Genomic DNA, 25,484 nt, shown 5'->3' on the forward strand with positions numbered 1-25,484 from the left:
ATAGCATGAAGCCCTGAGTGGCACAGTACATCTCAGCAGTGATTTTCTGACATGACATCATGAGGTGACATGAACACAAGTACAGCGGCACCTGGAAGCATCACCTACCCTGGCTAAGTCGTAGGTGTTAGTTTAGCTTCCTCAGTACACAGTGAAAGTAAAGACTGCCCATCTCATAATCTCCTTTTGCAGGGAGATCCTGGCCTGTTGAAGTCAGTAGCAAAATTTGCACTGACTTAAAAGCAGGTAAGATATCAGTTGTTCAGGATTAGTAAACTTGTGCCTGGTACCTTTGTCGAGGCTTAGTGAAAGGACAAGACTCAAACCAAGGATAATTTCCTGACCTGTTTGATACTTTGAACCTGTTAGAGATGGTCCTGCCTGCATTTTAATCTGAATTGTGATTCTAATACCTGCAATTCTACAAATGAGTCAAGGAAGGCTTACAGCTCAAATTCCTCGTTGGAGTAAACGTTTGCCATTTGGTTGAATTCAGTTCAATGGCCTCTGTTTATTCCAGAGGTGAGAGAGCTGGGACATTCAGCCTGGGGATCTTACCCATGCATATAAATTTCTGGTAGGGGAAGTAAAGAAGACGAACACACTCTTCTCTGTGGTGCCCAGTGAGAGGACAAGAGGCAGTGGGCACAAAAGGATATGTAAAAAATTCCATTTAAACATAAGGAAAGACTTATTTACCGTGAAGGTGATCAAACACTGCAACAGGTTGTACCTTCCTTGGAGGTACTCAGAACTTTCCTGAGCACTGTCCTGAGCAAGCTGCTCTAGCTGACCCTACTTTGAGCAGGGTGGTGGACTAGATAATCTCCAGAGGTACCTTCCAACCTCACCCATTCCATGAATTTTTTATTTTATAACTAATGCTGTGAAGGTCTTTGCCTCCTTTTAGATTTAGAAGTAAGGGTACTGAGATTTTTCTAAATATGTTTTTTTTAAAAGGGAGTGAAAGAGGTTGCTTTTCATTCATGGTGAAACGTAATACAAAACTGGGAGGATTCTAGAAATTAAACAACTGCCCTCCTTGTAGCATTAGTATTACCTGGAATGTAATTTGAAGAATCAATTTATACAGCAGTATTTATTTGACCTGCAAAATTTATTTATTAGATTTCCTTCTCTTTTTATTATTGTTGAACAACAGCCCAGGTCTGTTGAAAAAGAACCTTCTGAAACGAAACTCTTGTTTTTTACAATTGAATCTTTACTTTTTCACTAATTATCTAGGACACTGCTGCTTAACCAAAGCCAGTGCATGTTTTATTCATGCTGCTGGCTTCTCTTAAAAATGTAATTAACCTTATTTGTATGCTGTTAAGTAGGATCTTTAAAATATTTATTGATGGCTTGTTGCATCACCCCTGCTACCAAAACAGCTTACATTATTCATTGACTTTTCAAGGTTTGATGCATTTACTGTACCTGTTGAAGAATAAGACTTTAATAAAGGGAAGAATGGTGCCCAGTTTTATTGGATCAAAAAGCATATGCCAGGCAAACGTGTGTACCTTCTAAAATAGATTTGAGATGACTTCAAATCTAAATTCTGAAGATATTTCTGAGGAATGGAATCCTGCAGTCACTTAACATGCACAAGTAGTAGCTTTCCTCCTGCTTGGCAGAAGGCAGTGCAGCACAGTCAGGTGGACTGGGTCAGGCTCAGTCCCCAGTTCAGCATGTGCTTGAACCTCCCATCTTTACTGATGGTCCTTCGCTAACCACCAGCGCTCCTCCTGACCTTTGTGTGGTGTGTAGCTGCAGAATGAGGGCTTCAACCCTGGTGCAAGTTCACTTGTAGGTGCTAATCCCTGAGTGCTCCTGTCCCACTGTGCCAGTCACAGTGGAGATGCTCTAAAGCATGTGTCCTGTGATGACATTAGTTTTAAAACTTACCGAGGCAAAATAGCTGACTAGCTGCTAGGCCAAGGAATTACTCAGCCTCCACACGTTGTGCATGCCTCGTCTTTTTAATGTATTGTATAATGCATTCTTTTTTTTTTTCCCTCTCTTCGCATCCCCAAAATGTTGCTCTCTGTTGACACACCTCTGCTTGCTGTTTTTGTTACTGTGCTTGACCCCTCTCCCCGGCCCATTGCCATCATGTGCTCGCTGCCTGCTAATTAAGACTCAGCCAGCTGTCAGATCACTGAAGCGACCGCTCGAGGCAACCTTTGACCTGGTACTTGGACCTTTCACCTTCTCGCTTAGCACGTAACCATCTTAGTCTGCATGAAAGCCTTCTGCGCTTGGTCTGTTGTGTTAGTGCCTGGGGAGACTGCCCATCCCAGCCAGAAATGTTGTAGTGTGCGTTCAGACATGCCAGTCCTGTGCCCCACACACCATCCATTAACTGTCTGCGCTTTGCCTCCTGGATGAAGCCTGAATGTGTTCTGGAGGCAGTGAAGAATATTTTGGTGGAGGCAGTTCTGGGTTTTGAAGTGTTTTTCCAAACAGTGTCAGCTTTGGAGTCACGAAGTAATGTTTCGATGACAATTTAACTCATTAAGCCTGCGGAGGAGCCCTGAAACCTTCAAGCTGGTGTTGCTCCTTGTTCCCAGAGCTAAGAAGCAAAGAGTGGTCCACTCCCCGTCCCCCCTGGAGGCTTGAGTTTGGGCTTTTTTAAGTAGCTTTCTTATCAGAGTTTTAAGCATCAGCAGTAGGAAAACTTGCTAGGGACGAGCTTCCACTGGCTGTTGTGGAATTGTGCTGTAAATTTCATAACATCCTCTCACGCCCCACCACTCGTGGCTGGCACAGATGCAGCCCCAAAGCCAGCACAGGCGGTGACCTGCACAGTGCCTCGCTGCCCTCTCCAAACGCCACCTCTATGAGGAGATGCAATCTAGCAGAGAATGGGAAAGCCCTTCAATTCCCCTTCCCTCCTGACCTTCCCTGCTGAACAAAACCCCATCAGATAAGTTACTTTTAATAGTCTTCCTGCTCTCAAACATCTAAAGCTTTGCAACCTTTGGAATATGTTACCTCCTCTGAACCCTTTGGGAAGGCTGTACCAGAGAAGGATTCACAGTAATGATAAGACTATGTATAATCTTCAGAGGGAACTGCTCAGATTGTTTCCTCTGCTTGCCAGGGAGTGCATGCTACCTCCGCCTTCTCTCAGATCACTTTGTATTTGTTGTGCCTTGGACTAAAGCAGCAAGCCAGATGCAGACCCAGCCTCCCTTTGCTACGCACAAAGGGGTGAAAGTGTGATCTGCTCACAGGAGATAATGATTAGAGTGGAACTTTGAGATGCAATTAAATTGTTTGTTGCAAAGATTTAATCCAGTTCTTGTCTTGCAAAAAATATTAAGAGAGGGCTGTTAACCAGCATGTGGGAAATTTTAACTTTGGCATGCAGTGTGTTTTTATCTGTTAGTTATATTGAAAGATTGCTTTCCATGCCAGCCTGCATTCCTGGGCTGTGGGCACTCCATCAGGCACTGATGGAGTTCTGGGTCCAGAGGGCTGGGGGACAGGTGGGGAGTATAGTCAGGACACTAAATTTCAGGAAAGCAGACTTCCAGCTCTTCAAGGAATTACCCGGTAGGACCCCCTGGGACATGGTCCTCTGAGACAAGGGAGCAGAACAGAGCTGGAAAATATTTAAGGAAGCTTTCCATAAAGCACAAGAGTGCTCAGTCCGTGTATATAGAAAATCAGGCAGGAAAGGGAAGAGACTGGTATGGCTGAGTCGAGACCTGCTGGTTAAATTAAAAAGAAGAAGGAACTGCACAGGCAGTGCAAGCACGGACAGGTAACCTGGGACGTGTATAGAGACACTGCCCGGTTGTGTAGGGATGAGGTCAGGAAGGCCAAGACGCAGCTGGAGCTGAATTTGGCAAGGGAAGTAAAGACTAACAGGATGGGCTTTTACAGGTACATCAATCAAAAGAGGAAGGTCAAAGAGAATGTACCCCCACTGATGGTTGGAAGTGGGGATCATGTATCAACAGATGAGGAGAAGGCTGAGGTACTTAACAATTTTTTTGCCTCAGTCTTCACAGATAACCGCTCTCCTCACCCGTCTTGGGTCATGGGACAGCAAGGTGGTGACCAGGGGAGTAAACCCCCTCCCACAGTAGAGGAGGATCAGGTTCGTGAGCACCTGAGGAACCTGAACATATATAAGTCTATGGGACCTGATGAGATACATCCCAGAGTCCTGAGGGAATTTGCAGATGTGGTTGCCAAGTCACTCTCCGTGATATTTGAAAAGTCAGGGCAGTCAGGAGAAGTCCCTGGTGACTGGAAGAAGGGTAATGTTGTGCCCATATTTAAAAAGGGTAGAAAAGGCGACCGTAAGAACTTCCCTGCCCAGGGAAGTTGTGGCAGCCCCATCCCTGGAGGTGTTCAAGGCCAAGCTGGATGGGCCTTGGGCAGCCTGATCTAGTGGGATGTCCCTGCCCATGGGAGGGGGATTGGAACTAGATGATCCTTAAGGTCCCTTCCAACCCAAGCTACTCTATGATTCTGTGATTCTGTGCCATGTAGAGAAGTGGCACAGACCTCTTGGTTCAGATGCTCATGTCCCAGCAAGAATGTGGCTTTCCCAGTCCGAAAATGGGAATTCGGCATTTTTTAAATGGAAATGTGGCATTTTTGTAGTGGGAATTGTGCATTGGGATCAGTGTGTGCTGTCACATGGATACTGAACTGAATTAAGCCCATGTTCATTACCCATATGTGCACACAAACATATGTGCTAGAAAGAAAGTTAGGAAAAGTTACTGTTGAAGGCTACTTCTATATCTGTGATGGTCAGAGTTTTGTCCAGAGGGAAATCATGAGCAGCAGGATGAAATAAAATTCACCAAGTAAGTTACTTGCTACAGGGGTTTAGTCTGGTTTCTGTTCTGCAGTGGAGAGGCACCTGCTACAGAATTGGGTAAGGTCAAAATGGGAAGAGGACTCTCCCATTGCCTTTTGTAAGTGGTGCGGGGCACGCTTGGGGATTCCTTCAGAAACATGGTGCAAGGCAGAGATGTTGCATCCCCATGAGCTGTTGCAGTTCCTGCAGGTCCTGAGACCAACACAGAAGTTCTGGCCCGTTTCAAATGAGACACAGTTGTTTGCTCGTGTGTCCCTGCTGGATCCCTGTGCAGGAGCTGTATTGGCCCAGTTTCGTCATGTGGAGTTCTAGATACCTCTCCCAGGCAGACAGACCTTTCAGTGTGCGTGCTCCTGGCTTCGGGCCCTTACTCAACACAGAGGCTGGAGAAGGGGTGAAGCCAGGTCCTTCTGACTCCCTGGTCCCTCCTGCACCTTAATATCTAAAATAAGAGAAGCTGGCAATGGGAGGAGTGCATTTTCAGGGTATGCTCCTGTACGGATGCTCCCCCAGCTACTGGGATGGGAGAGTTGACCCAGAAGACTGTGTCAAGCCAGAAACGGATTGAGATGGACTTCTGGCTCTTGTGCCCACAGACCCCAGGTGGCAGGGCTGGCCTTCAGGCTGCACAGCAACTGCCACATTGTGCTTGTTTCTTTAGAAGACTGGAAATGTTGCATTTGTTTGGGGTTCTCCATCTAGCTGCTGTTCAGACGTTTCCAAAAGGCGCTGTTCAAGGAGCAGTAGTGGGACTGCCATAGCTCCTTTCTCTCCCTTTCTCCCAAGGGGCTGTAGCAGGGTAAGGAGGAAGGATGGTGTTAGATGATGTGGTGGTCTCTTGTACCTCAGCATCCTTGTGGTTGGTGTTTGTATGCTCCTTCTGACTGCGGTGCTGGGCTCTGGAATTGTCCCATGTGTAAAGAGCCAGAACAGCACAGCAAGGTCTCAAAGCCATCAGCTGTTATGCTTTTGGCACTGCCATTGTGGATAATGGGCTTTTTGGGGTGATGACAGCCTTTGGCCAAGAAGCAAAGAGTCAAAAGTCCATTATGTGTCTGGCACAGTTGCTTTGCTATAATTAGTAATTTTGTTTCTGAGACAGATGCTGGAAGCATCTGAAAAAGAATGCTTTGCAGTGAGGCACAGGAAGGAGCATGAATTTAAGCGGCAGGTTCTTCAGTCACTGTAAATCTGTAGAACATCTTTGATGGAAGTGGAGCTACTCCAGTCTCTACAAGTTGCAGATGTGTCCTGTGCCTGGAGGAACATTCATGTAGCCATCCTTAAATAGATGAGATGTAGATACAGTCAGATTTAACATTGATATCAATGAAGGCTCCCCTAGAAATGGAACCTCTTAGATCTTTACCTAAAAGTTCTCATCCTAAAATACGGATCTTAAGCAAAAGATTTTGGTATCTGTGTCTGAGAATGTTATCTTATGTTTGACTGCTGTATTTCGGTACTAGCCAGGAGAAATCTGGGGAGATTAAGTCCTAATGCTGGCACTGAATGCCTGCTGGCATTAGCAGAGGATGTGTGCATGTCTGAGAGCAGTTTTGCAAATGCAATTTCTTCTTCTAATTTTCTTTTTATTTTAATATTATAACCAACTATAAGCCACCATGTGAATAGTGATAGGATGGAATAATGTTTTGCTTGGAAGTCTCTTGCTTAACATTTCTCAGATGAGCAGTCTCCTATAGCAAATTAAATCTAAACTGAAACCTGTTTCTAGATGGTGACAAACTTGCAAGCTTTCACTTATTTTCTGTTGTATGTTGATCTTCATAACACCTTAAAATCTCTTCCGAGCGCTGTGTTTGTAGCCTTAACCCATTGTTAGCTAAACCTTCTCTATTCCTGTCCTTCACTGTCATCTATTAAAAAAATAGGAGTGATAACCCTATTTTTCAGCCATTGCTTTGCTATGTGATATAGACTAACACAACTAGGCAGAAATGACCTGATTCTGCATGAATTCCACGTGCGCAAATCTCATTGACGTCAATAGGAGTGTTACGTGCAGAAGGACTGCAGGGCATAATTAAAAAGGACCCTTTTCTATTACAGTGTGGAGAGAAAAATGTGGTTTCTACTTGAGTACAATGAAAAGCTGTAAATTATTAGAAACATTCCTGTCTCCTAAGAACCTGACACACTACTTTGCTGTTGAGACATGCTTGGGTGAATGATGAGTAACTCACTGAGAAAAGTTCCTGAGTTGAGTTAATGGTTTTTACCAAGTCTGATCATGAAACAGGTTTGACAGGCTGGAAGAAGCTCAGTGGTGTGATAGAACAAAAAGACAGGATTTGCCCGATAGCGGGGCCCACCCAAATCTTCTTTTAACACCAGATTTGTCAATGGCTTTTTCCACTGTTAATAATGAGCAAGCAATGTTTAACTGCTGGAGGCCTTCTAGAAATTGGGAGCAGGTCCAAATCTGCTGGTGGTGAGCTGTGCCGCTGATGTGGGCGGTGGAGAATCAAGCCTCTTTTTGGCCATGTTGCCTCTCAGTAGAAATGCATTTTACTTTTACTGTGTTATGCATGTAATTGACAATAGCTCCTGCTTTATTACCGGGACACATGGGTCAGCTGCACACTTCCATGCTTCCACACATACATGTAGGCAGGTGTTGAAACAGGCAGAGGCAAGCATCCCCTTTTACTTCCTCGGCATTTGTTGTTATGCTAGTCTTCTTGGTTTTAAATAGTTATCTACTGTATTTCTCTTAGCTGGTATTTTTTTTAAAATGCTTGTTGCCTGCAGCTGCTCTTGTTAGTGTCCTGTCCAGGTGATTACCTCTCCCCTTCGTCCTCCTCATTTTTTTTTTTTCCTGTGCCCAAGTCAGTCCTGATGAAAAGTTCCCTTAGAATCCCTCCTCCTTCTCAACTCTGCCCCTTCTCCTGGTGCACTTACTAGCTGCTTACTTAGTGAAGTTGTAGTTTCACCTACTACTTCTACTGTGATTTAGCTGCTTTTCTCTTTCCTGTCTTGCTAAGTTGACCCAGTTGCAGGTGATTTGCAGCCACGACCCTCCCATTATTTATTGCATGCTTGCTCTACATCTGGGCCCCTTTTTTTATTCCACTTGTCTTTAATGACTCCCTTATCCACAGGCCCTGCCGCCTGGTGCACTTCAACCTTTACCAAAGAGGCCAGCACTTGAAAAAAACAATGGTGCCACCACAGTCTTTAACCCAAGCGTTTTCCACTACCAACAGGCTCTAGCCAACATGCAGTTGCAACAGCCTACATTCATCCCTACAGGTAAGTGTCTCCTTGCTTAACCCAGCATAATAGTTGTGTATTTTATGACCTAGGCGTTGAGCTAATGAGCAGATTTCTAAGAGTCCGTAGCAAAAGAATGTTGGTGTGTAGTTTTGTGTTAAAAATGTATGAAAAGTTAACAATTGTTGTTTGAATTTTTTTTCCTTCACTACTACAATTCAGAGCTTTTCACCTGTAAAGTTGCTTTCTTAGCCTTTTTTTTGGTTGGTTTTGGGTCTTTTTAAGCAGTCGAACTAAGAAAAAATTTTCTGCATGTTTCTTGAATTCATACTTTCTGTTCCTCCTTCTTATGATTCAACTGGTTAATCCCAAATTAATTCTTTGACTCTTGCGTAGCACTCTTACAGACTCATGTTAAAATGTCTTGTGAACTTCTGTGCCTGTTTGCTTGAAGCTGCAGGTATATTTCTGAGCCTCTGTCTCAGTGACCTACTTATTCCAGCAGCCATGATGTTTATAGAGGGAACAGTTTGTCTTTAGTAAATACAAATTACATAATCCTCTTTAAAGGCATATATTTCCCTCTTGCTTGTCTTTTGACCAGTACAATAGCCAAAGCTTTTTAAAAGCAATTTAACTCCTAGCTTTTGTTGTTCCTTTAAGGTCTCAGACTAAAATTGAAAGATGCAGTTCAGTAATTCATATAGGACTGGAAATAATGACATGGCAGATGTGACTGCTGACTAGCCAATTAAACTCTGTTCGCTGCAGACAAATGAAAAACAAAACCTGCTTAGAGTAGTAAGTCTTATAAGTGGCTGAATTAGGAATATTCCAGAGCTGATAGCTTGGGTTTTTAGTATCATTGTTATTATTGCAGAGCATCATAAGAAAACAAACACCCAATGCTTTTAATTTTTAACGCTGTATTCACCTGCCAGATGACATCTACAAAAATAGACAAAGCGTTTCTCTGAGCTGACCCCTCAAGGTGAACATGCAGTAGACCTGCACCTTGACCTTGCCGTTCCTTTGGGTCAGGAGAAAAGCTTTAGAGACAGTCCCATACTGAGACCAAACTGTGTCTCAAGTGTGAGCACAGGTCCAGAGAAATGAGACCTTAACTCTGTGCTCATGTGACTTTCTTGTTCTGAGAGCACTTGGAGACACTTGGAACTCAGCAGCTGCCAAGATGTTCTTCCAGGGAAGCAGAGTCTTGTCTGGAGAAACACAGAGATGGAGGAGCCTCCCCCAACTGTGTGCTCAGTATAGTGCTTTCGGAGGGAATGGGCTGAGCTGACCTTACTGCACTCTGTTAGGTGCCAAGCAAAATACTTCTTCGGGAAACCCTGACAACTCTGAGAATGCCAAATCCCCGAGCTGGCTACACACTCCTCTTCCTTAAGGTTGCAGTTGCCAAAGCTGACATAAGGATGCACATTTCTGATGCAAACACTCTACGTTAGCTTTTACCCAGCACTCTGACTGTGCTGTTGTGCCCTGTCTTATGGCAATGAAATTACATGCCGAGCTGATGCGTAACAGGTCTATTTGCTGGCACCTGCTCTCGTCTGAGGACATTAATGCTGGGCAGAGCAGCAAATTTCCAGTCAGAGGACAGATCTCTGATGAATATACTTTACGCATCCCTGTTTTCACATGTGCATCAGACTGCAGATCTGGTCTCAGCCTTTACAGTGTTCTGGAAGGTGAAACAGAGAACTGGCACGTAGCAGCTTACACCATGGGGACGGGAAGCGAGCTGTTGCTTTCCTTAGTTTGTCCTGTTCAGTTATTGAAAGATCAGCATCATAGGTTGCTGTGGGGGAAAGTCAGGGTGTCTTTTGAAAATAGCATCATCACTACAATTGTTTTAAGTCCAGACAACATCTGCCTCTTTCAGCTTAATCTAGAGACTTTGAATCCTGGTCCTTGCTTGCAGGAGTAAATTGCTTTTGGAAAGTCGATTTTAACATGAGTGCGATGTTCCTCTAAGGGCAGTTTTTTCTGCTGACGTGGTCAGAAAGAAATCAACATAATAACAACAACAAAAAAAACCAAACAACCCTGATTACTAGGATATATCGTATAATGTGATATCAGGGTGCGAGAAGAAAGATGTTCTCTACTACCCAAGAATTCAAGAATTAATTTGGTTTGCTATAATCTCTTAAAACTGAGTTTAAACTATTTACCTAGCAATATGCAGAATCTGTTTGCATGTGCTTAAATACTGAATGCTGCAAAGAGAATACCTGCTTTTTAGTTAAAGTGATTTCTAACACTGAAGCTTCACTAATGAAATATCCCTTTTGTTCATCTTTCCACGCTTCAATGCATGGTGTGCAGGGTCAGTTCTGTGCATGACACCCACTGCAAGCGTTGGTAGGTTTTTCTACACAAACTTCTCAACTTTTCCTAATCTAAAAGAGACAGCAAGTTAGTATGCATCAGTGAGAACCTGGGTGGCTGAGTGGTGTGACTGTCTATCCGCTGTCTTCTTTGAGGCTTAAATGGTTGTATCCCTTTTAATTTCTGTGCAGTGCAGTGTTTTGTGTGACTAATAAGGGAATCCAAGGTGATGCATTCCCACCTCTATTTAGTTTTGCTGCAGAGACAAAAATTTGTCATGTTAATGTCTTTACAACCCATTTAAGTCATTCAGCAAAAGGAAATAGCAATGGGAGGATCCTGTTGGTTTTATTTTTTATATCAGACATCAGGTGAATTAGAGTTTGGATTTTTGGTTTTCTTTCTGAGGACATTTTAGGAGACTGGATTAATAAAATCAGTAAGGAGGGACACATCTAGGGTCAGCCCTTCTGCCAGAGCAGGGCACTGCTTGTACAGAGAGAGGAGCAGGGCTTAAACTGTGGACCGACTGAAGATGCATCTCTAGGGGAGTGTCAGCTGTGCAGATACAAAGAACCTAGGGAGATACCGTTGCTAGTGCATCTGGGATACAGTGAGGCAACAGGACTGAGTACATGCTCGCTGCTGCTGCCGGGATCCAGTACCTTCAGGCTCAGAGTCTAGGTCTTAACTGAGAACCTGTGCAGGTCTTTGGGCACAGTAGGGTGGGTGAAAGATGAGCTTTCATCCTCCAACCAAGGTTGTACAACTGATAGCATCCAGGTGTGTGCCTGCTTCAGCCAGAGGGAGAGAGGCGGGAACAGGAGCTTTCGGGGCGCAGGTCTGAAAGCTTTGGCAGGAATGGCTAAGCACTCCGCTCTCAAACCTCCCCTTCCCTATAGCGCAGGGAGGATTACACACTGCTTGCATGACGGGGAGCTGAGCCCTTCAAGCACACATTTGCCTGTAGGAAACCCCAACCCACATGCTCCAGCATCCTGTGGCTGGAGTGCGCCCAGCCTGCAGGCACACACACTCCCTGCCGGGGCCAGCAATGGCTGTGGGGGGGAAGGCACATCTGCTTCCCCACTGCATGTTTGCGGGGACAGCTATGTCTTTCCATGGGCTCTCTGGCCCCGCAAACCCCTGCTGCGTTTGGAGGATGCCTGTGTGTGCCCCAGAGCATCCCCTCCAGCCAGCACTGTGCTCTGTGGGACGCGCAGCTTCAGGAGGCTGCCAAGCTCCCTGCTGCCGTGTTGTCCTTTCGGTTGCTCTTTCTGCAAATTGCAGCTGTTCAGACGCATTCGTGTATTTTTGCCTCTCGGCCCCCTCCCCTCTCCACCCCTCCCACCTTGCAAGAGGGGAGTTTTGCCAAATTGTCTAGAATTAGGGTGGAAAGAAAGCATGCGAGCTCAGGCTGCCAGACGCTCGTTTGCAGTGCCTCCAGCTCTGTCCTGTGCCGAAACATTATTCCCACTAGAGAGAGGCGAGAAAACCCAGTGAAAGGGCCACAGCGGCCACTGCAAAGTGCATCATGTACCTCTGGTTGCTGGTGGGGACGGGGTGGGGAGGGAAGGGGACAAGCTTTTCCAGGTGGGTGGGAGGGTGCGCTTGCCAAAATGTCCCCACCCAAAGGAACGTGCACTGGCTGTGTCTAACTCCCCATGGGTGTGAGCTGACGTGGGCTTTTGCTAGCACACCCACCCTCTCCCCCCTTTGGAAATTTGGCCCTCGGAGTCTAATACATCATTGTTCTGCTTATAAATGTACTAAGTGTTGAGAATGTTTTGGTTTTTTCCTTAATTATAATTGTAATTGGCTTTTCCCCTTCTCTCTTGTTTATTTTTTTTCCCAATGCTGTCTTGCTTTGCACTGTGATTGCATGCTGCGCCCCGATGTGTCCTTCATGACGATGTCACATGGCTTGTTGCTGTGATTCCTGCCACGCCCCCAAATCCACCACATGTTGCCATGGTTACATTATTTTAAAAAAAAAAAAAAAAACAAAAAAAAAACAAACCAAAAAAATATACGCTCCACCCTCCCGTATGTCGCTTCCATGGTTCCCTTCCGAAAGTGCCCATGATGCACGGTGCTACGCCCACCACTGTGTCTGCAGCAACAACTCCTGCCACCAGCGTCCCCTTCGCTGCAACAGCTACCGCCAATCAGGTTTGGCCCTTTCAATGGCTTTCTTTCACGTGTTCAGATCTCGAGGACCGGGCGAGGGCCGGATCCTGTGTGGGGCCAAGTGCCTTCCCGACCTGCTTGGCTCGGCGCAGGCTCAGGCGTGCAGAGGCAGCGTGTGCGTGTGTGTGCGCGTGTGTGTGTCTGGGGATCAGTGAGGGGGCACTGGCCAGTCCTGCCGTGCGTGGGATGGGCGGCAAGCCTGGTCGGAGCGTAGGGATGGGCGATTAGCAGGGTGCAGGCACTTCTCCAAAAGCAGCCCCCCCCACCCAGAACCTCAAAAGCCAGGCTGTAAAAATCCTGACCACGTTGTCGTGCCAGACCTGCAGCACTTCTGCTTTCAGTCTCAAGTAGAAATACCACCCCGAGCATCCTTCCCCGTGGTATTTTGGCATGTCCTCTCCAGGCTGGAAAGTGGAAGTGAAAACACAAAGTGACAACCTCCCTCCCCGCCTCCGATTGCAACATTGGACTAAAAACAAAAAAAAATAAAAAACCCAAAAATGAACCAAAACCCAAAAAATCAGGGGCAAGGCTATGAAGTCTGAAGCTTATTTCTGTCAGTAGCGTGTCACCCATCCCTACAGAAATTACTCTGGATGTGCAGTACGTGCCGATGTAGCCCTGCCATAAGTGTACAGGATTTCATGCATGTCTGCCGAGCCATAATTCTCTCCAAAACTTTCCTCTGAAAACACTAGTTGTGATGGCTGCTTCTGCACCAGTCCTGAACTGTATATGCACCACCTGTCCTAGTGATGCTTCCTGATAATTTGGTGTGCCACAACTTTTCCCAGTTAGATCTGAGACATTTCAAATACTTTTTTTTTTTTTTTAATTTTCCCCCCAGTAACAATTTTAGCATTTTTATTTGTCATGCTCTCAGGTTTAGAGCTATTGCAAAGAAGATGGGGAGTCACTTTGTTCTGTAGGAGGCTGTTAGCCATGCCGAATGTCAGTAATAATACCTCAGGAGGCATCCTCTAGTCTTTTGCTAGTGTAAGGTCATGAGTCTTTCAGTAGAAGTTTTGCCCGCGTAAGTTCTAGGCAGTGTTTTACTGCTCACAGTAGGGATTGCTGGTCGTTTTCTGTGCTTTGTTGTTATTTTCAGGTAGAGCAGATCTTACTCACACTCGTATTGATCATGAGAAGAAAGCAGAAATTCCTGTGCAGCGTTGCTCTGTGGCTGTACGAGTCCTGTTTCAGCCAGATAGTTTCAAGGCATTTCTGTCTTACTTGTAGTCTGTGGAGTTAAAATCCCAGTACAATCACTACGTACTCCACGAGGCATCAGTAGCGATGCAGCTGTGTTGTACTTAATGTGTGACAAAATAAATTCTTGGGAATTGGATCCTGTGTTATAAGACACTGATGTACTTACTAACCTGATACTGAAGACAGAATGAGCAGATTGATCTCAAGACAATGTTTTAATGTGCTGTGTTCTTTGTCTTTTTGCTGTAGATATCCCAGTTATCAGTAGATGAACTGAGTAGCAGCATGTTTGTTTCACAGATGTAGAAGTTCCCAATAGAACAGTAAGTTCCTTTTTGGTATTTCTCTTTACGCTGGATTGCTTTGTACAAGGACACTGCAAAACCCAAAAGGGGGGGCTGCCTCAGGCAGAGGGACCGAGCCTCCGGGACCCCAGTGGCTTCACGCTCTGCCAGCTCAACAGTAATTCAGCAGCTGCAGCACAGATACAGACCAGCCCTATGGCTTGTTACAAGCAATATTTACTTGCGTCTAAAAAAATCTGTTTTATAGTGTTCATAGCCTCCCTTCTTGCATCCCCCTGAGTCTGAGCTGTGTTTACAGGTTACTCTTTCTCTGCACGGCTCCCAGCTGCCTGCAGGTGCCTCAGGGATTTGCACTCTTGATGGCAAAGACTGCTCTGGTAATGACTCAGCTGAAAAGGTGTAACTTTTCTTTTGCTGTTAGTGGCATATTTCCTTTCTGGGGGTAAGCAGGACTGGGTTGTCATCAGCTGCTGTGCACCTGCAAGGCTGGCTTGGGCTGAGTGGAGATCTGCTGTGCAGCTGCAGTGGTGGGGGTCTAGCTCATGGTGGGTTTCTTCAGAAGTCCTTGTATGTGTTCAAGAGCACAATGAGTGTCACGAGCAATATATCTTCACCCTAACTGCAGATCTTGAGCTTCCCTAGCCTGCTGGATTTCCCTGATTGGGAGCGATGGAGGAGTTTGTCCTTTGACTTACAGAGTATTATTTCACAGCCATAGCAGCAGTGTCATTTTTCCATAGCTTTGATTTCTGAGTGTTAGCTCATGTTCACAAGAGAAAATCCCTTGAGGGTTTCAGTTCATCACTGCATCTTTTTACCCCAAGAGAGTAAAGAGCAGTTCAGCCAGTTCAACAAGAGGTCACTCAATTTTCCCAATGCAGGCCATTTAGTATACACAGGCATGCAACTCATTCTTCCTTAGGTAACATATTGCAGGCAAGTTCTTAAATGCTGATAATTAATTTGGCAAGCAATTCTCTAATTATATCCTTAGTACTCAACAGAAGTTATTCATATTGGTGGTGGCCCTTAGTCTCTGGGGCACCTATATAAATAACCTAAATATGCTACTGTATGTGTTAACGGCCCACTGTGGCCACAGACCCCTGTTAGTCTCAGTGTGAACGCTGAGTTATCCCCGTTAGTGAAAACGTGTGTTACACAGCATATTGCTCCCCAAACAACAGATAGACATGACACTTGACATGTTAACCCATTTCTATAACACATGCAAAACAGTCTGTTCTACCCGATAAGGAGATTATTTGCATGGGAAGAGCCTCATGAAAACTCTTTCAGATTGTTTTCAGCATTTATTTCAGGAAACTTGTTTTTTTTTTCTTTTCTCTTTTGTGTGTGTGTTCTTAAACTCGCACTGTCAATAGGTAGTGATTTAAGAATGGACAAGGAATTTCCATGGGCTATATTTTTGTAGCAAGTAGGGGGAGCATTCTCTCCAAATAAAGTATCGGCCATGCTGTGAAGGACCGTGCAAAAACTTTGCTTGAAAGAAGTAGGGTCAACATATTGAATTTGATGGCATTTCCTGGCGATCAGGCTACAGGGCATGGAGAGGTCAGACATGGAGCCTGTTCTTCACAAGGGCAGTGTGAGCACGTGTCAGCCACTGCTGTGCCACTTGTCCTCTTTACACCTTGCAGCTGCAGGACAAAAACCACCTTCAGAATCTGGTAGAAAAGGACATTGTCTCTCAGTGTCCCCAGTGCTCACAGATCCACCAGTGACCATTTCCATGCAGCAGCATATGTGTTTTGATCCTTTTCCTCAGCTGTTGTTCCCTGTGTCCATGCATAAACGAAAGGCCAGCAAATCTCTCAAGGACACATCATTTCATGCTACCAGCTGAGCATGTGAAATGGTTCTTGTGCTCAGGTGTTTTGCCAGACAAGGTCCTTGGTTGGCACTGTGCAGTGCTGAGGAGCGATTCCCAAAGCTGCCCTGAGTGGGAGTTGGGGAATTGAAACGCTTACTGCTCTGGCAGCTTTTCCTCCGTGGCTGACAAGGTCCTGCTAGAACAAAGTTCTGCAGGAAACAAAAGCCTTGGGTCCTTCAGGGGAGGATTTTCATGAGTACATCCCAAAAGAGGCCGTTTGCTCCGAGAAGGTGGTTGCCTGAGCCCAGGGTTTCTTTGTCTGCATTTCGTTTCTGGGCCGAATTCGCCTTTGGCTCGTGGCTTCTTAGGCTCAGATTTTAATGTGACCGTTAGTGTCTCTTACCAAAGGAAGCAGGAGCTAAACATGGTTAGGGATTTCTTTGGCCCTCTCATTAGTCGCTCTCTACCTGCCGTCCTGTCTCAAAAATACAACTATTATTCGCCCACCTCCTTCTTTCACTAATTGTCTTGTCAGCGTGTGTGAAGCATACTGGAAATGGAAAGCCCTAAGTGCAGATTAAAGAGGATGCCAAGTGTGTTATTAGCAATTTCACCCTACATCAATAAATTAAGGGAATAAAATGTTTTCTCTCTGCAACATACTAATGGCAGCCTCTTGGGTAACGCAGTGAGGATGCAGATGTATCTTATTAGAATTGCTTCTATTCAAATATAGATATTTTTCTCTCTGACTTCTCACTCTGTTGTTGTTTTTTTCTTTCCGCTGCAGCAGACCATGTTGAAATTCTGAACAGTAAAATTATGGAGCACCAGGACTTCTTGGTGGGAAGCTGCGCATGGCCTTTCTGTATATACCCCCTCTTCCCTCTATTGTTCTCTACCACCTCTACAGTAAGCCTGTTGCAGCCTACATGTTAACCAAAAACTGATCAATGGGAATGTCAAAAAAAAAAAAGGCACTATAGAAACAATTAACAAACAGCGCTCTGTTATATGAGATATACAAGTAGAAAATTATAATAGACTTTTATAACACATTAACACATTTAATCATTTTATGACTACCATCCTGATAAGTGCATCTGCACAGTGGACTGTTGGTTTACTGTATACTATCGATGGATAAATGTTTGTCTTGTTTTTAAAGTGTTATCTTCCTGTTTTGTTTACATCATAGTCTATTGATTTGTTTTAAAGTGTACATCATTATCAAGTATACTCAATACCATTTTTTCATTATTGTTATGTCTTAAGTTTTCATATACTGTAGGTTTTATGGGGTTTTGTTTATTTTTTACTAAAAATGTTATTGTGGGAAACAGGAATTATGTGCTTGAAAAACACGACACAGGAATGTTCTGCCCTTTGCTGGATTTTGCTGTTCATGTCAGCTAAAGTTGCTTGTGTTAAATGCTCCTTTTATCATGTAAAATTTGCCTTCAGATAGTCTCCAAATTTTTAATACAAGTGATATGAAAGGACAGCTGTCATTTTAGTCCAGTTCAGGGTATTTCTTTCAATACAGTGAGCTGATTCTAGAAAATTCTGGGAAAAAAACAAACACAAAAGCCCATGCTTAGTAAGGGGACAGGAATGATTTGCTGAGACGGTGATAAGCATCGGGGGATCTCTGCAGTTCTGTTGTCCATTGAAGTGCATTCTCAGCTGTAAATGGCGCACAATCTCTCTTGCTGTTCTTATGGTGCAGTCAGGGAAAAAAAGGTGGTGAAGTGAGACAGCTTCAGTTGGGCAAAGACTCATTGCACTGGAGAGGAGCGACCGCCAGCAGTTAGCTGGAGTGGGCCCATAGCCATGACTTAGCTCAAGCTGGGTAATGCCATGCTCAGGGGCTTATCTCCACTAAGCTGAAACATTTTGGCCTGAAATCATATGTGGCTCTTCTTGAAAATTCGTCAGTGTACACCGATTGTTTGATCACCATTGCCCATAAGTGGGTGGTTTTTTTTCCTTGTGATCTCTGGCTCTTTAAAGCAAACCCAGCAGTAGAAAGCTCAGCATAAGCTTTCTACTGTAGATAAACGTTCATCTTAATGGAGCTCCTGTAGGTCAGTGGATGTGTTTTGGCACCTTCTATTTGATCAAGAGCAATGTTTGACACAAAACAAGGGCTAGTTCTCAATACCTCCTTGTCATATGCATGATTAAAACCGTTTCCAGCCCATGCACCCTGGACAGCCCAGCCTGTCATTATGCTGCATTGCTGAACAATCTGGCTGCAGAATGCATTTGGTTTAGGATACAGCCAAATTCATCCCTGTCATAGCTCTACAGTATCATTGGCATCGTGGAGGAGATGGATTTGCTCCAGTAAATCCACAAACTCTGTATTAGAAGAAAGATAATCATTACTGAAACTAAGCAAGAGGCCAACTCCCAGTGTCTGGAAGGCCAGCCAGCCTGAGCTCACATTGGTCCTGTAGGGTGCCAAATTTTGACAACCAGGTTGTATTTTCTTTTCTAAGTTCCTTGACCTTGGTTAGAGACTTTCCTTGCCCCTTCTCCTCCAGTGTGAATGCAGAGGATTTGCTAGATGTGTATCTCCACTGACCACAAATGATGGAGGGGCATCTAGGGCACAACCGATGTGTCCCAGAGCAGAGTCTGTGCACCATCCCATGGAGACTCATTCCTAGCAAGAACCTTTGAAGAGCCCAGCTCAAAAAGACCTTGAGCCAGAAGGAAACTCTATTTGTTTCAGCGGGCTTTGAACCAAACCCTGAGAGAGGGGGAAAATCTTCCCTCTCCCCCAGAGCCTCCTTTCTGAACCCCATGTTGTGACAGTCACTTGCATCCATAGAGGTTTCCCAGCCATCAGTGTTCACAAGCAGCAGCGTTACCTAAAATCAGTGACTTTCGTTTATACTGGCGACCGCATACCTGTTCTTTTCACCACTGAGTTTCTGTTTCCCAAAACCATAACGTTGTTAGTGGAAAAAGTGGATTTGAGTACTTCCTGTTTGAAATTATTTGTGTATCAAAAATGGGTTTTGCACAACCTGTGCCAGTGCCTCAACAAAGAACAGAGCTGATCTTCTTAAGCCAGAAAGGATGCATTCAAGCTTGTATGGCTTTATGAGTTCAAGGAGGTTGGAATTTTTTCAGTGCTAAATGGATTTTTGTATATCTTGACACTTTGATGTAACCTCCTCTTTTATTTATCGACTTAAACATCTGGCATAGATGTGCATAGAATGTAAACCTAGAATACAGCTGTTTTCATGTCACATTTAAAGCACTGAAAAAAAAAGGCATTTAAGGATTATTTTTTATTAAAGAGGTCCAATGAGGGATGTTCAGGGTAGTTATATTAGGTGCCACAACAGTTTTTATATTGCTGGCAAATTTAGAGTTAATTTGTAAATGAGTTTAAGGAAAGAAAAGCTTGAAGCACTAAACTTCACCAAATTCAAAACAATCTCGGCAAAAATGCCACTTTGAGGTAGCACTATTTAAACTAGTTGTGCAATGACTTGCTCTAATTTTCTTTGTTCAAGAAAGAAAAGAAAAAAAAAACAGTCGCCAGACTATAAATTTCCTAAATAGACTCTTACAAAGTCACCGAGCTAGTTAGTGACTCTAAACAAATGTCATAAAAGCATGAATATCATCCTTTATTTGACAAGAGATGTATGTAAGTTTGTTTAAATCGATATAATTTTAGTGACATTTTTATAAGCTTCCCACTTTCCGTGAACCTATATTTTTTATTTATCCAAAGTTATTTCTCTTTGTCCATTTCTCTCAGCCTTATGCAAACAATATGCAAGAAATGCTGAAACTTGGATAAAACGGGTCATGCAGAGGGAAAATGAAAGCTGAGATTGATCATTTTCACGAAAAAGGTTGTTAGTAGTTTCAATAAAAAGTACTACTACTAAACTGTAACATAAGCAGACAATAAAAGAGGGATTTAAAATAAAATGGATTCATAAAACTTAAGATTATTTTTGTTAAATACAGTGTTTTTAGTAATTTGGAACATGATTTCACAATCAGTTGTGTTTTTTAGTTGGAAATTTCTAGCTGATGATTTTTGACTGTGTATTTTTACATCATGATGTTCTAGAAACCCTTACCTCCCTGGCCAGCCCACGCCGCCCCCCTTCCCGAACACCCCGCGGCGCTTTTCCTCTCTGCCATCCCTACCATCTCCCAGCGCGCTCAGCGTGTTCCTGAACGGTGGCACCGCCGGGCTGGCCACCAACCCCAGCCACGCTGGCACCGGCACTCTGGCTGCCCCCGGCGTGGTCCTCCCTGCCGGAGCTGGGCCACCACCGTCGAGGCGGCGATGGAGATGGGTATGTGTCGCGTGGGTGCAGCTGGCCAGAGGAGAAGATGCGTGTGCCGGGCAAAATATCTTCTCCAGCTGGCGGGTGGCTGGCTGGTGCGGTAAAGCAGCTCTAGGACACGCAGGTCCACAATGATTGAGAAACTGGAGTCCTCATTTTGTTTATCCCTTGTACATTTCACAGACATGAAAATTGAAAATGGTGAAATTTATGAGGAAAATCTAATTTCCCATTCCTGTTGAATGGATTTAGTTTGATATTGACCTGATTTTACCATGTGCCTGTTGAAGGCCTTAGAGTATATAATGTATGTTAAAGACTGTAATAACTTTAAAAACAAAAAAATAGTTGATAGCCTAATCTAAATGTAAATATAGCTACAACACATTGTTACTAGGCTACAACGCATTAACTCATGTCATATATTTTCATTTTTCTTTACCATTAGTTTTTAAGGTTTTCATTATTGCTTTTTTTTTTTTTTTGATATCTTTAGTAACTAATGAATTTAATTTTGAAGGAGAGTTAGAGAAAGTTTAAAGTTTTTAATACATGTATTCAGCCCATTTAGTTAAATTCTAAACCAACACTGAAGCATGGTAAGGTATAGAATACAGTCCATAACTAGTTTGTATAGTTTACAGTTTAAGAACAAAATTAACTTTGTATGTAACTCCTACAATGATAGATTCATTGTTAACTAATTATATTAAGTTGTTGTTGCTATGGCAACAAAACTACAACATGGCTACCTTTGTATACATTATTTGTGAAATTTTCACATGTAAATTAAAAGTGATGTGTAACAGTATGAGCTTGTTAAAGGTACAGTTCGATACTGTCAGATAAAGATATGATTGAATATTTTTAAAATCCCAAAGTCCCATGTGAACGCTGAATTTGTGTCTTTAACGTCACTTTTTCAGTCAAGAAGTTTACAACACATGGATTTAGAGTCAGGTTTTATAGCTTGTAGAAATTGTTGTGTGGCAAGGGTTATTCCACAGTATTTTCACTTTGAAAACACGACAGCCTGTATTTACGATGTAGTGACCGGTCTCGCTTTCATTTCACGTTCATTCAAACGGTGGGAATTCAGAATCAATCCATTTCAGTACTGTAGCTCTGCCTGCAGTTTTCTTTTCTCCAAAAATTGAGCACTCACGCGATTACGTTACAACCAGGGCTAAATAATTAAGCATATAACTATTTTAATACTAATTTATATTAGCAAAAACTGTACATAAGGAAAAAAAAATATTGTGGAATGACCCCGTAACAGTGTTGAAGATACAAATATGCTGCAGTTAAACTGATTCAGTTCGTGTACGAATGTGTGAGACACACCTTTTTTGCACTTATGTACATAGTCCACGAAAGAAATCCTTGGAACTTATTTTGAATATAAAAAGTCTGTAATAATACAGGAGAAGTTTGTAAAAGAGATAGGTATTACTAAGGCTTTGAAAAGGAGGAGTTTTTTGCTATAAAACTTATCTGAAAGCATGATGTTGCTTTGCTGTTGTAAAAGCTTTGTAGTTTGCCATAGCTTATTATACAGCAGACTGATAACAGGTCAGCTCCAACCTGCAGCACAGAGAAATGGGAAACAGTGCTTAATTAATTAGTAAGGTCACTAGCAAAGATTTGAATTACTTTTTTTTTACTTTTTTAATCGGCCTACATTTTCAAACATGCCCTAGGTCGTGTTTCCAATAGGTTGTGTTCTCGGTGAATCCCATTAGGGCTGACAGGTCCGTGGCGGAGCACACACGTATTTCCTAGCACCTAATCCTGTTTCTAGCTGGAAGTGTGTATCTGGTAGAGGTGGCTGTCATTGCAGCGAGTGTTTGAAATCCAAGAGGGAAATGTCACAACTTATTTTATTGTTGGTTTTTTTCACCCTTTTGGGGCAAGGTAACAATGTAGAAGGGACTGATGAGCAGTGGATGGATGGATGGTGGTCGTTTTGGATTGTCCTTGGCTGGTTTCTTCTGCTGTACAACAGCCACGGTGTTCATTTGAGAGTGCCACATGGTGGCTGGTGCTGCCTGCTCAGACGGCGCTGCCGGATGGATATGGGGGCAGGGAGGTGGAGGTGATGGTGGCAGTGTGGTCAGCTTGCTGTTTCTGGATGGGTTTGATGAGCCCCATTGAGTCGTTACCGCAGGAGAGCACGATCGTGGCCCATCAGCCTGGTGAGCAGCCTCTTGGTTCCCTTCCCACTGCACTGTGGGTGCTGCTGTGGCTCTGCAGTACCTGGGTGGGGTTTGGAGAAGCTGAAGGGCCTGTGTTGACTCATTTATTTTTGATTGGAACAGTGGTTTTTTTGCAAAATCCAAAACCAGTTTTGCTTCAGAAGGGTCAGTGGTTTTACTTCCAGGCTCGTCCCGACTCAAGCAATGAGTTGAGCGCTCAGAGCAGAACCAGCAGGTGATGGCACCCGCTGTCACCATCTCTCTTTCCTGCCCATTCCAGGGTTGGGGGCTGAGGTGTCACTGCCCAGACCTGTTCTTTGGTCAGCACTGCTGGAATCCCAGAGGTTCCTGACTCCTGGCGATGCCAGCAAGTGCCCAGCCCAGCCCGTGTTGCACTGTGGGGTTTGTTTAGGTGGGTGACTGCTAAATCAGAGCCAATCGTGCAGTCCCAGTGTCTTGAACACGGGGATAAATCAGTTGTTGCCTCTCTTCATGGGTATTAAAATAACCTAGATTTTAATATGAAATAATCAGCTAATTCAGGCACCGTGCTATTAAGGCTTCTCTTTGCCATAATCGATTTTTGTAATCAAGCTCTTTCTGAATTATAGGACCATGGGACAAAAATATTTTGCACTATGTGAAATGAATCATAGCTGGTCAGACTTCGTTGGTGTATGAGCACGATCATGACAACACGGCTGAAATCTTTGCTAGTGATCTATACTGACATCCTCTGTCGTCAAAAATAACTCAACATGCCTCTCAAGATATTTAAACATGCAAAAAATAACACAACTATTAAATAAAATTAAGTTATTTTTCCAAACACACAACAGAGAGAATTACCTGACACCGAATTACAAGGTTCCAGTTCTTTATTACTGTACACAGATGCTATTTGATAGTGGTGGAAGCCAAATGATTTTGTTGCCATGGCTTTTGTATCCTAGCAGATGAGGGGATGATAAGACCATTCTTTGATTGGATTATGGGATTTTTTTTTTCCGATTAGCTTTGTTTTAATTATATTTTTATTTTAAATCATGAGAACAAACGGAGACTCCCCACACCCTTTTATTTTATCACCTTACAACAGACTGCTATTTCTTTTTTTTTATAAATAGAAAATTGTATTTTAGGAAATCATTAAAATCACAGAGAGACCGTTCTCAAAAATTGTCAATTTTTAATTTAAATATATGAAAAACATTTATCCTGTACTGTGTAAAGTAGATCCTTGAAGCACATTCTTCTTTTCATAGGAATTTCTGGTAAAACAAAGTAAGGGAAACAATAGATATCAATTTAATGGTATAGTTTAGAAAATATATACAAACTATTACAGTTAGCCCTGTGGAATTGTAAGAGATTAAAATATAACAGGATCCAGACTGGCGTAGGCTAATGCAGTATTTCAGTTCATAACATGATAGTTCATTCCCTCAACTGCTACCAACAGGGTGTACGCTTTGAATTTCTTTTTCTTTTTGCCACGTTATATCGCTGTAGTGCTTGTACGTGCTTTAGAAATGTGCATAATGCTACTCATTTTAGTATGTTACTTCTATATTGTTATTGTTTATTTTTTGATCTTTTAATAAAGTGTATAAAATTCTTGGTTATGTTTTTTTATGGATCCATATCTACACATGAATAGGAGTTTACTTTCAAAACTTTTCAAATTCCAGTTTATTAGTCCCGATCTTTAAAGGTTCTGATGTAAAAAATAATAACTAATGAATCTGATTCGATGTTGTATCTAAAGTGTAGAACAACAGAATAAATTTCTTTCCAGAAAATACCTTCAGTATTTTGAATTCTGTAGCCAGTGCCTCCTTTTCCCGGGATGCATTCGGACTGTCGTATGAAGGTTACTAACACAAGACAGACATTTGTATTTTAGAAAAATAAAAAGTAAAACTTTCCAGATGCTGCCTTTTGGTTTCTCTTGTGCCTTCTGAGACACGTGGTGTGCTATGCTTCGTTTGTATTTTTCCATGCTTCCTTTCTGACCCTGTCTGTGATGTGATTAGAGAGGAGATCAGAGCTGTGCATTTGAAGATAACCGTGAAGAATAAATTGAATATCATTCAAAGGCCTGCAGCTTTTGTAGCACAGTGATGTGTGTTTAATTTTTCTCTTTCAGCATTTGTGTCAGATATCATTCTGAATGTCCCAGTGCAGTGACACAGCATAAGCTCCCTTTGGCAGTGGCCCGGATTCCCCAACTCTCCTGCTTGTGCCCAGCTCATTCCCGAGCTGCTCGGCCAGGCTCACGCCAGCGCGGCCTGGAAACGCCTCTCACCACAGCCCAGAGCAACCGTGGCTGAGCTCTGGCTAGACTTCTGCAAGAGAAAATTGCTTCTTGCAAAATTTGTCCTTTCTTTAACGTGGGATAGATCTAGAGGTATGAGAATGGCTCAGCAGCATTGCTGCAAAAGGCAACTTTTACCCTTAAACTCATTGGAGATTGCTTCTTCCTCCCTAAAAAAGTTTAGCTTTCACCAGGTGGTCGCAGCGCACACCAGCTCCAGCCGACGGCACCAAGGCTGGCAGCGTGGCCACGCTGGGCTGCAGCATCGCTCACCCGCGGGGCAGCAGAAGACGACCATGAGCAGCCCCTGAAGAAGTGAGTAACTTAACTCTGACCGTCCGAGAGGTGGCCTGGCCTTGGAACCAGGGCTGCTGTGACACAGGGGACGCCAAGGTGGCGGCTGAGCCCAGATCGTGCAACAAAAGGGGTTTGATGGAACACGAGGGCGGGGAGTGCAGCACAGGAGGGACCATTGCCCGTTGTCCCACAAGAGTTAAAGACTCCGACTCCAGGGGGAAGATAGGAGTTTGGAAAGTATTTTGAGGAGATGGAGGTCAGCTAGAGCTGCTCAGGAGGCACCACTCTTCCCCATCACCCTTACTAGGACAAGCTGTTGACTTTGAGAAAAGACAGACGGGGCCCAGGACAAATTATATAAC

General features: G+C 43.6%; 1 protein-coding gene across 12 annotated transcripts in view; it reads left to right on the plus strand.

The window, feature by feature from the left end:
* The window catches only part of MBNL3 (muscleblind like splicing regulator 3), a 93,032-nt gene extending 68,905 nt beyond the window's left edge, over window positions 1-24,127 (plus strand). For 6 of the 12 annotated variants that reach the window (XM_054075205.1, XM_054075211.1, XM_054075206.1 and 3 more), the window contains 5 exons: window positions 7,975-8,125; window positions 10,436-10,471; window positions 12,516-12,610; window positions 14,090-14,163; window positions 16,770-24,127. In XM_054075205.1, coding sequence (XP_053931180.1) covers window positions 7,975-8,125; window positions 10,436-10,471; window positions 12,516-12,610; window positions 14,090-14,146 — 339 coding nt within the window. In that variant the 3' untranslated portion in view covers window positions 14,147-14,163; window positions 16,770-24,127. The remainder of the gene's footprint in view (window positions 1-7,974; window positions 8,126-10,435; window positions 10,472-12,515; window positions 12,611-14,089; window positions 14,164-16,769) is intronic. The other 6 variants (XM_054075209.1, XR_008451373.1, XR_008451372.1 and 3 more) reach the window with 6 other exon arrangements.
* The last annotated feature ends 1,357 nt before the right edge of the window (window positions 24,128-25,484 follow it).

Source organism: Cuculus canorus, chromosome 10, assembly GCF_017976375.1.
Source record: "Cuculus canorus isolate bCucCan1 chromosome 10, bCucCan1.pri, whole genome shotgun sequence".
In the NCBI taxonomy this organism is placed as follows: Eukaryota; Metazoa; Chordata; class Aves; order Cuculiformes; family Cuculidae; genus Cuculus; species Cuculus canorus.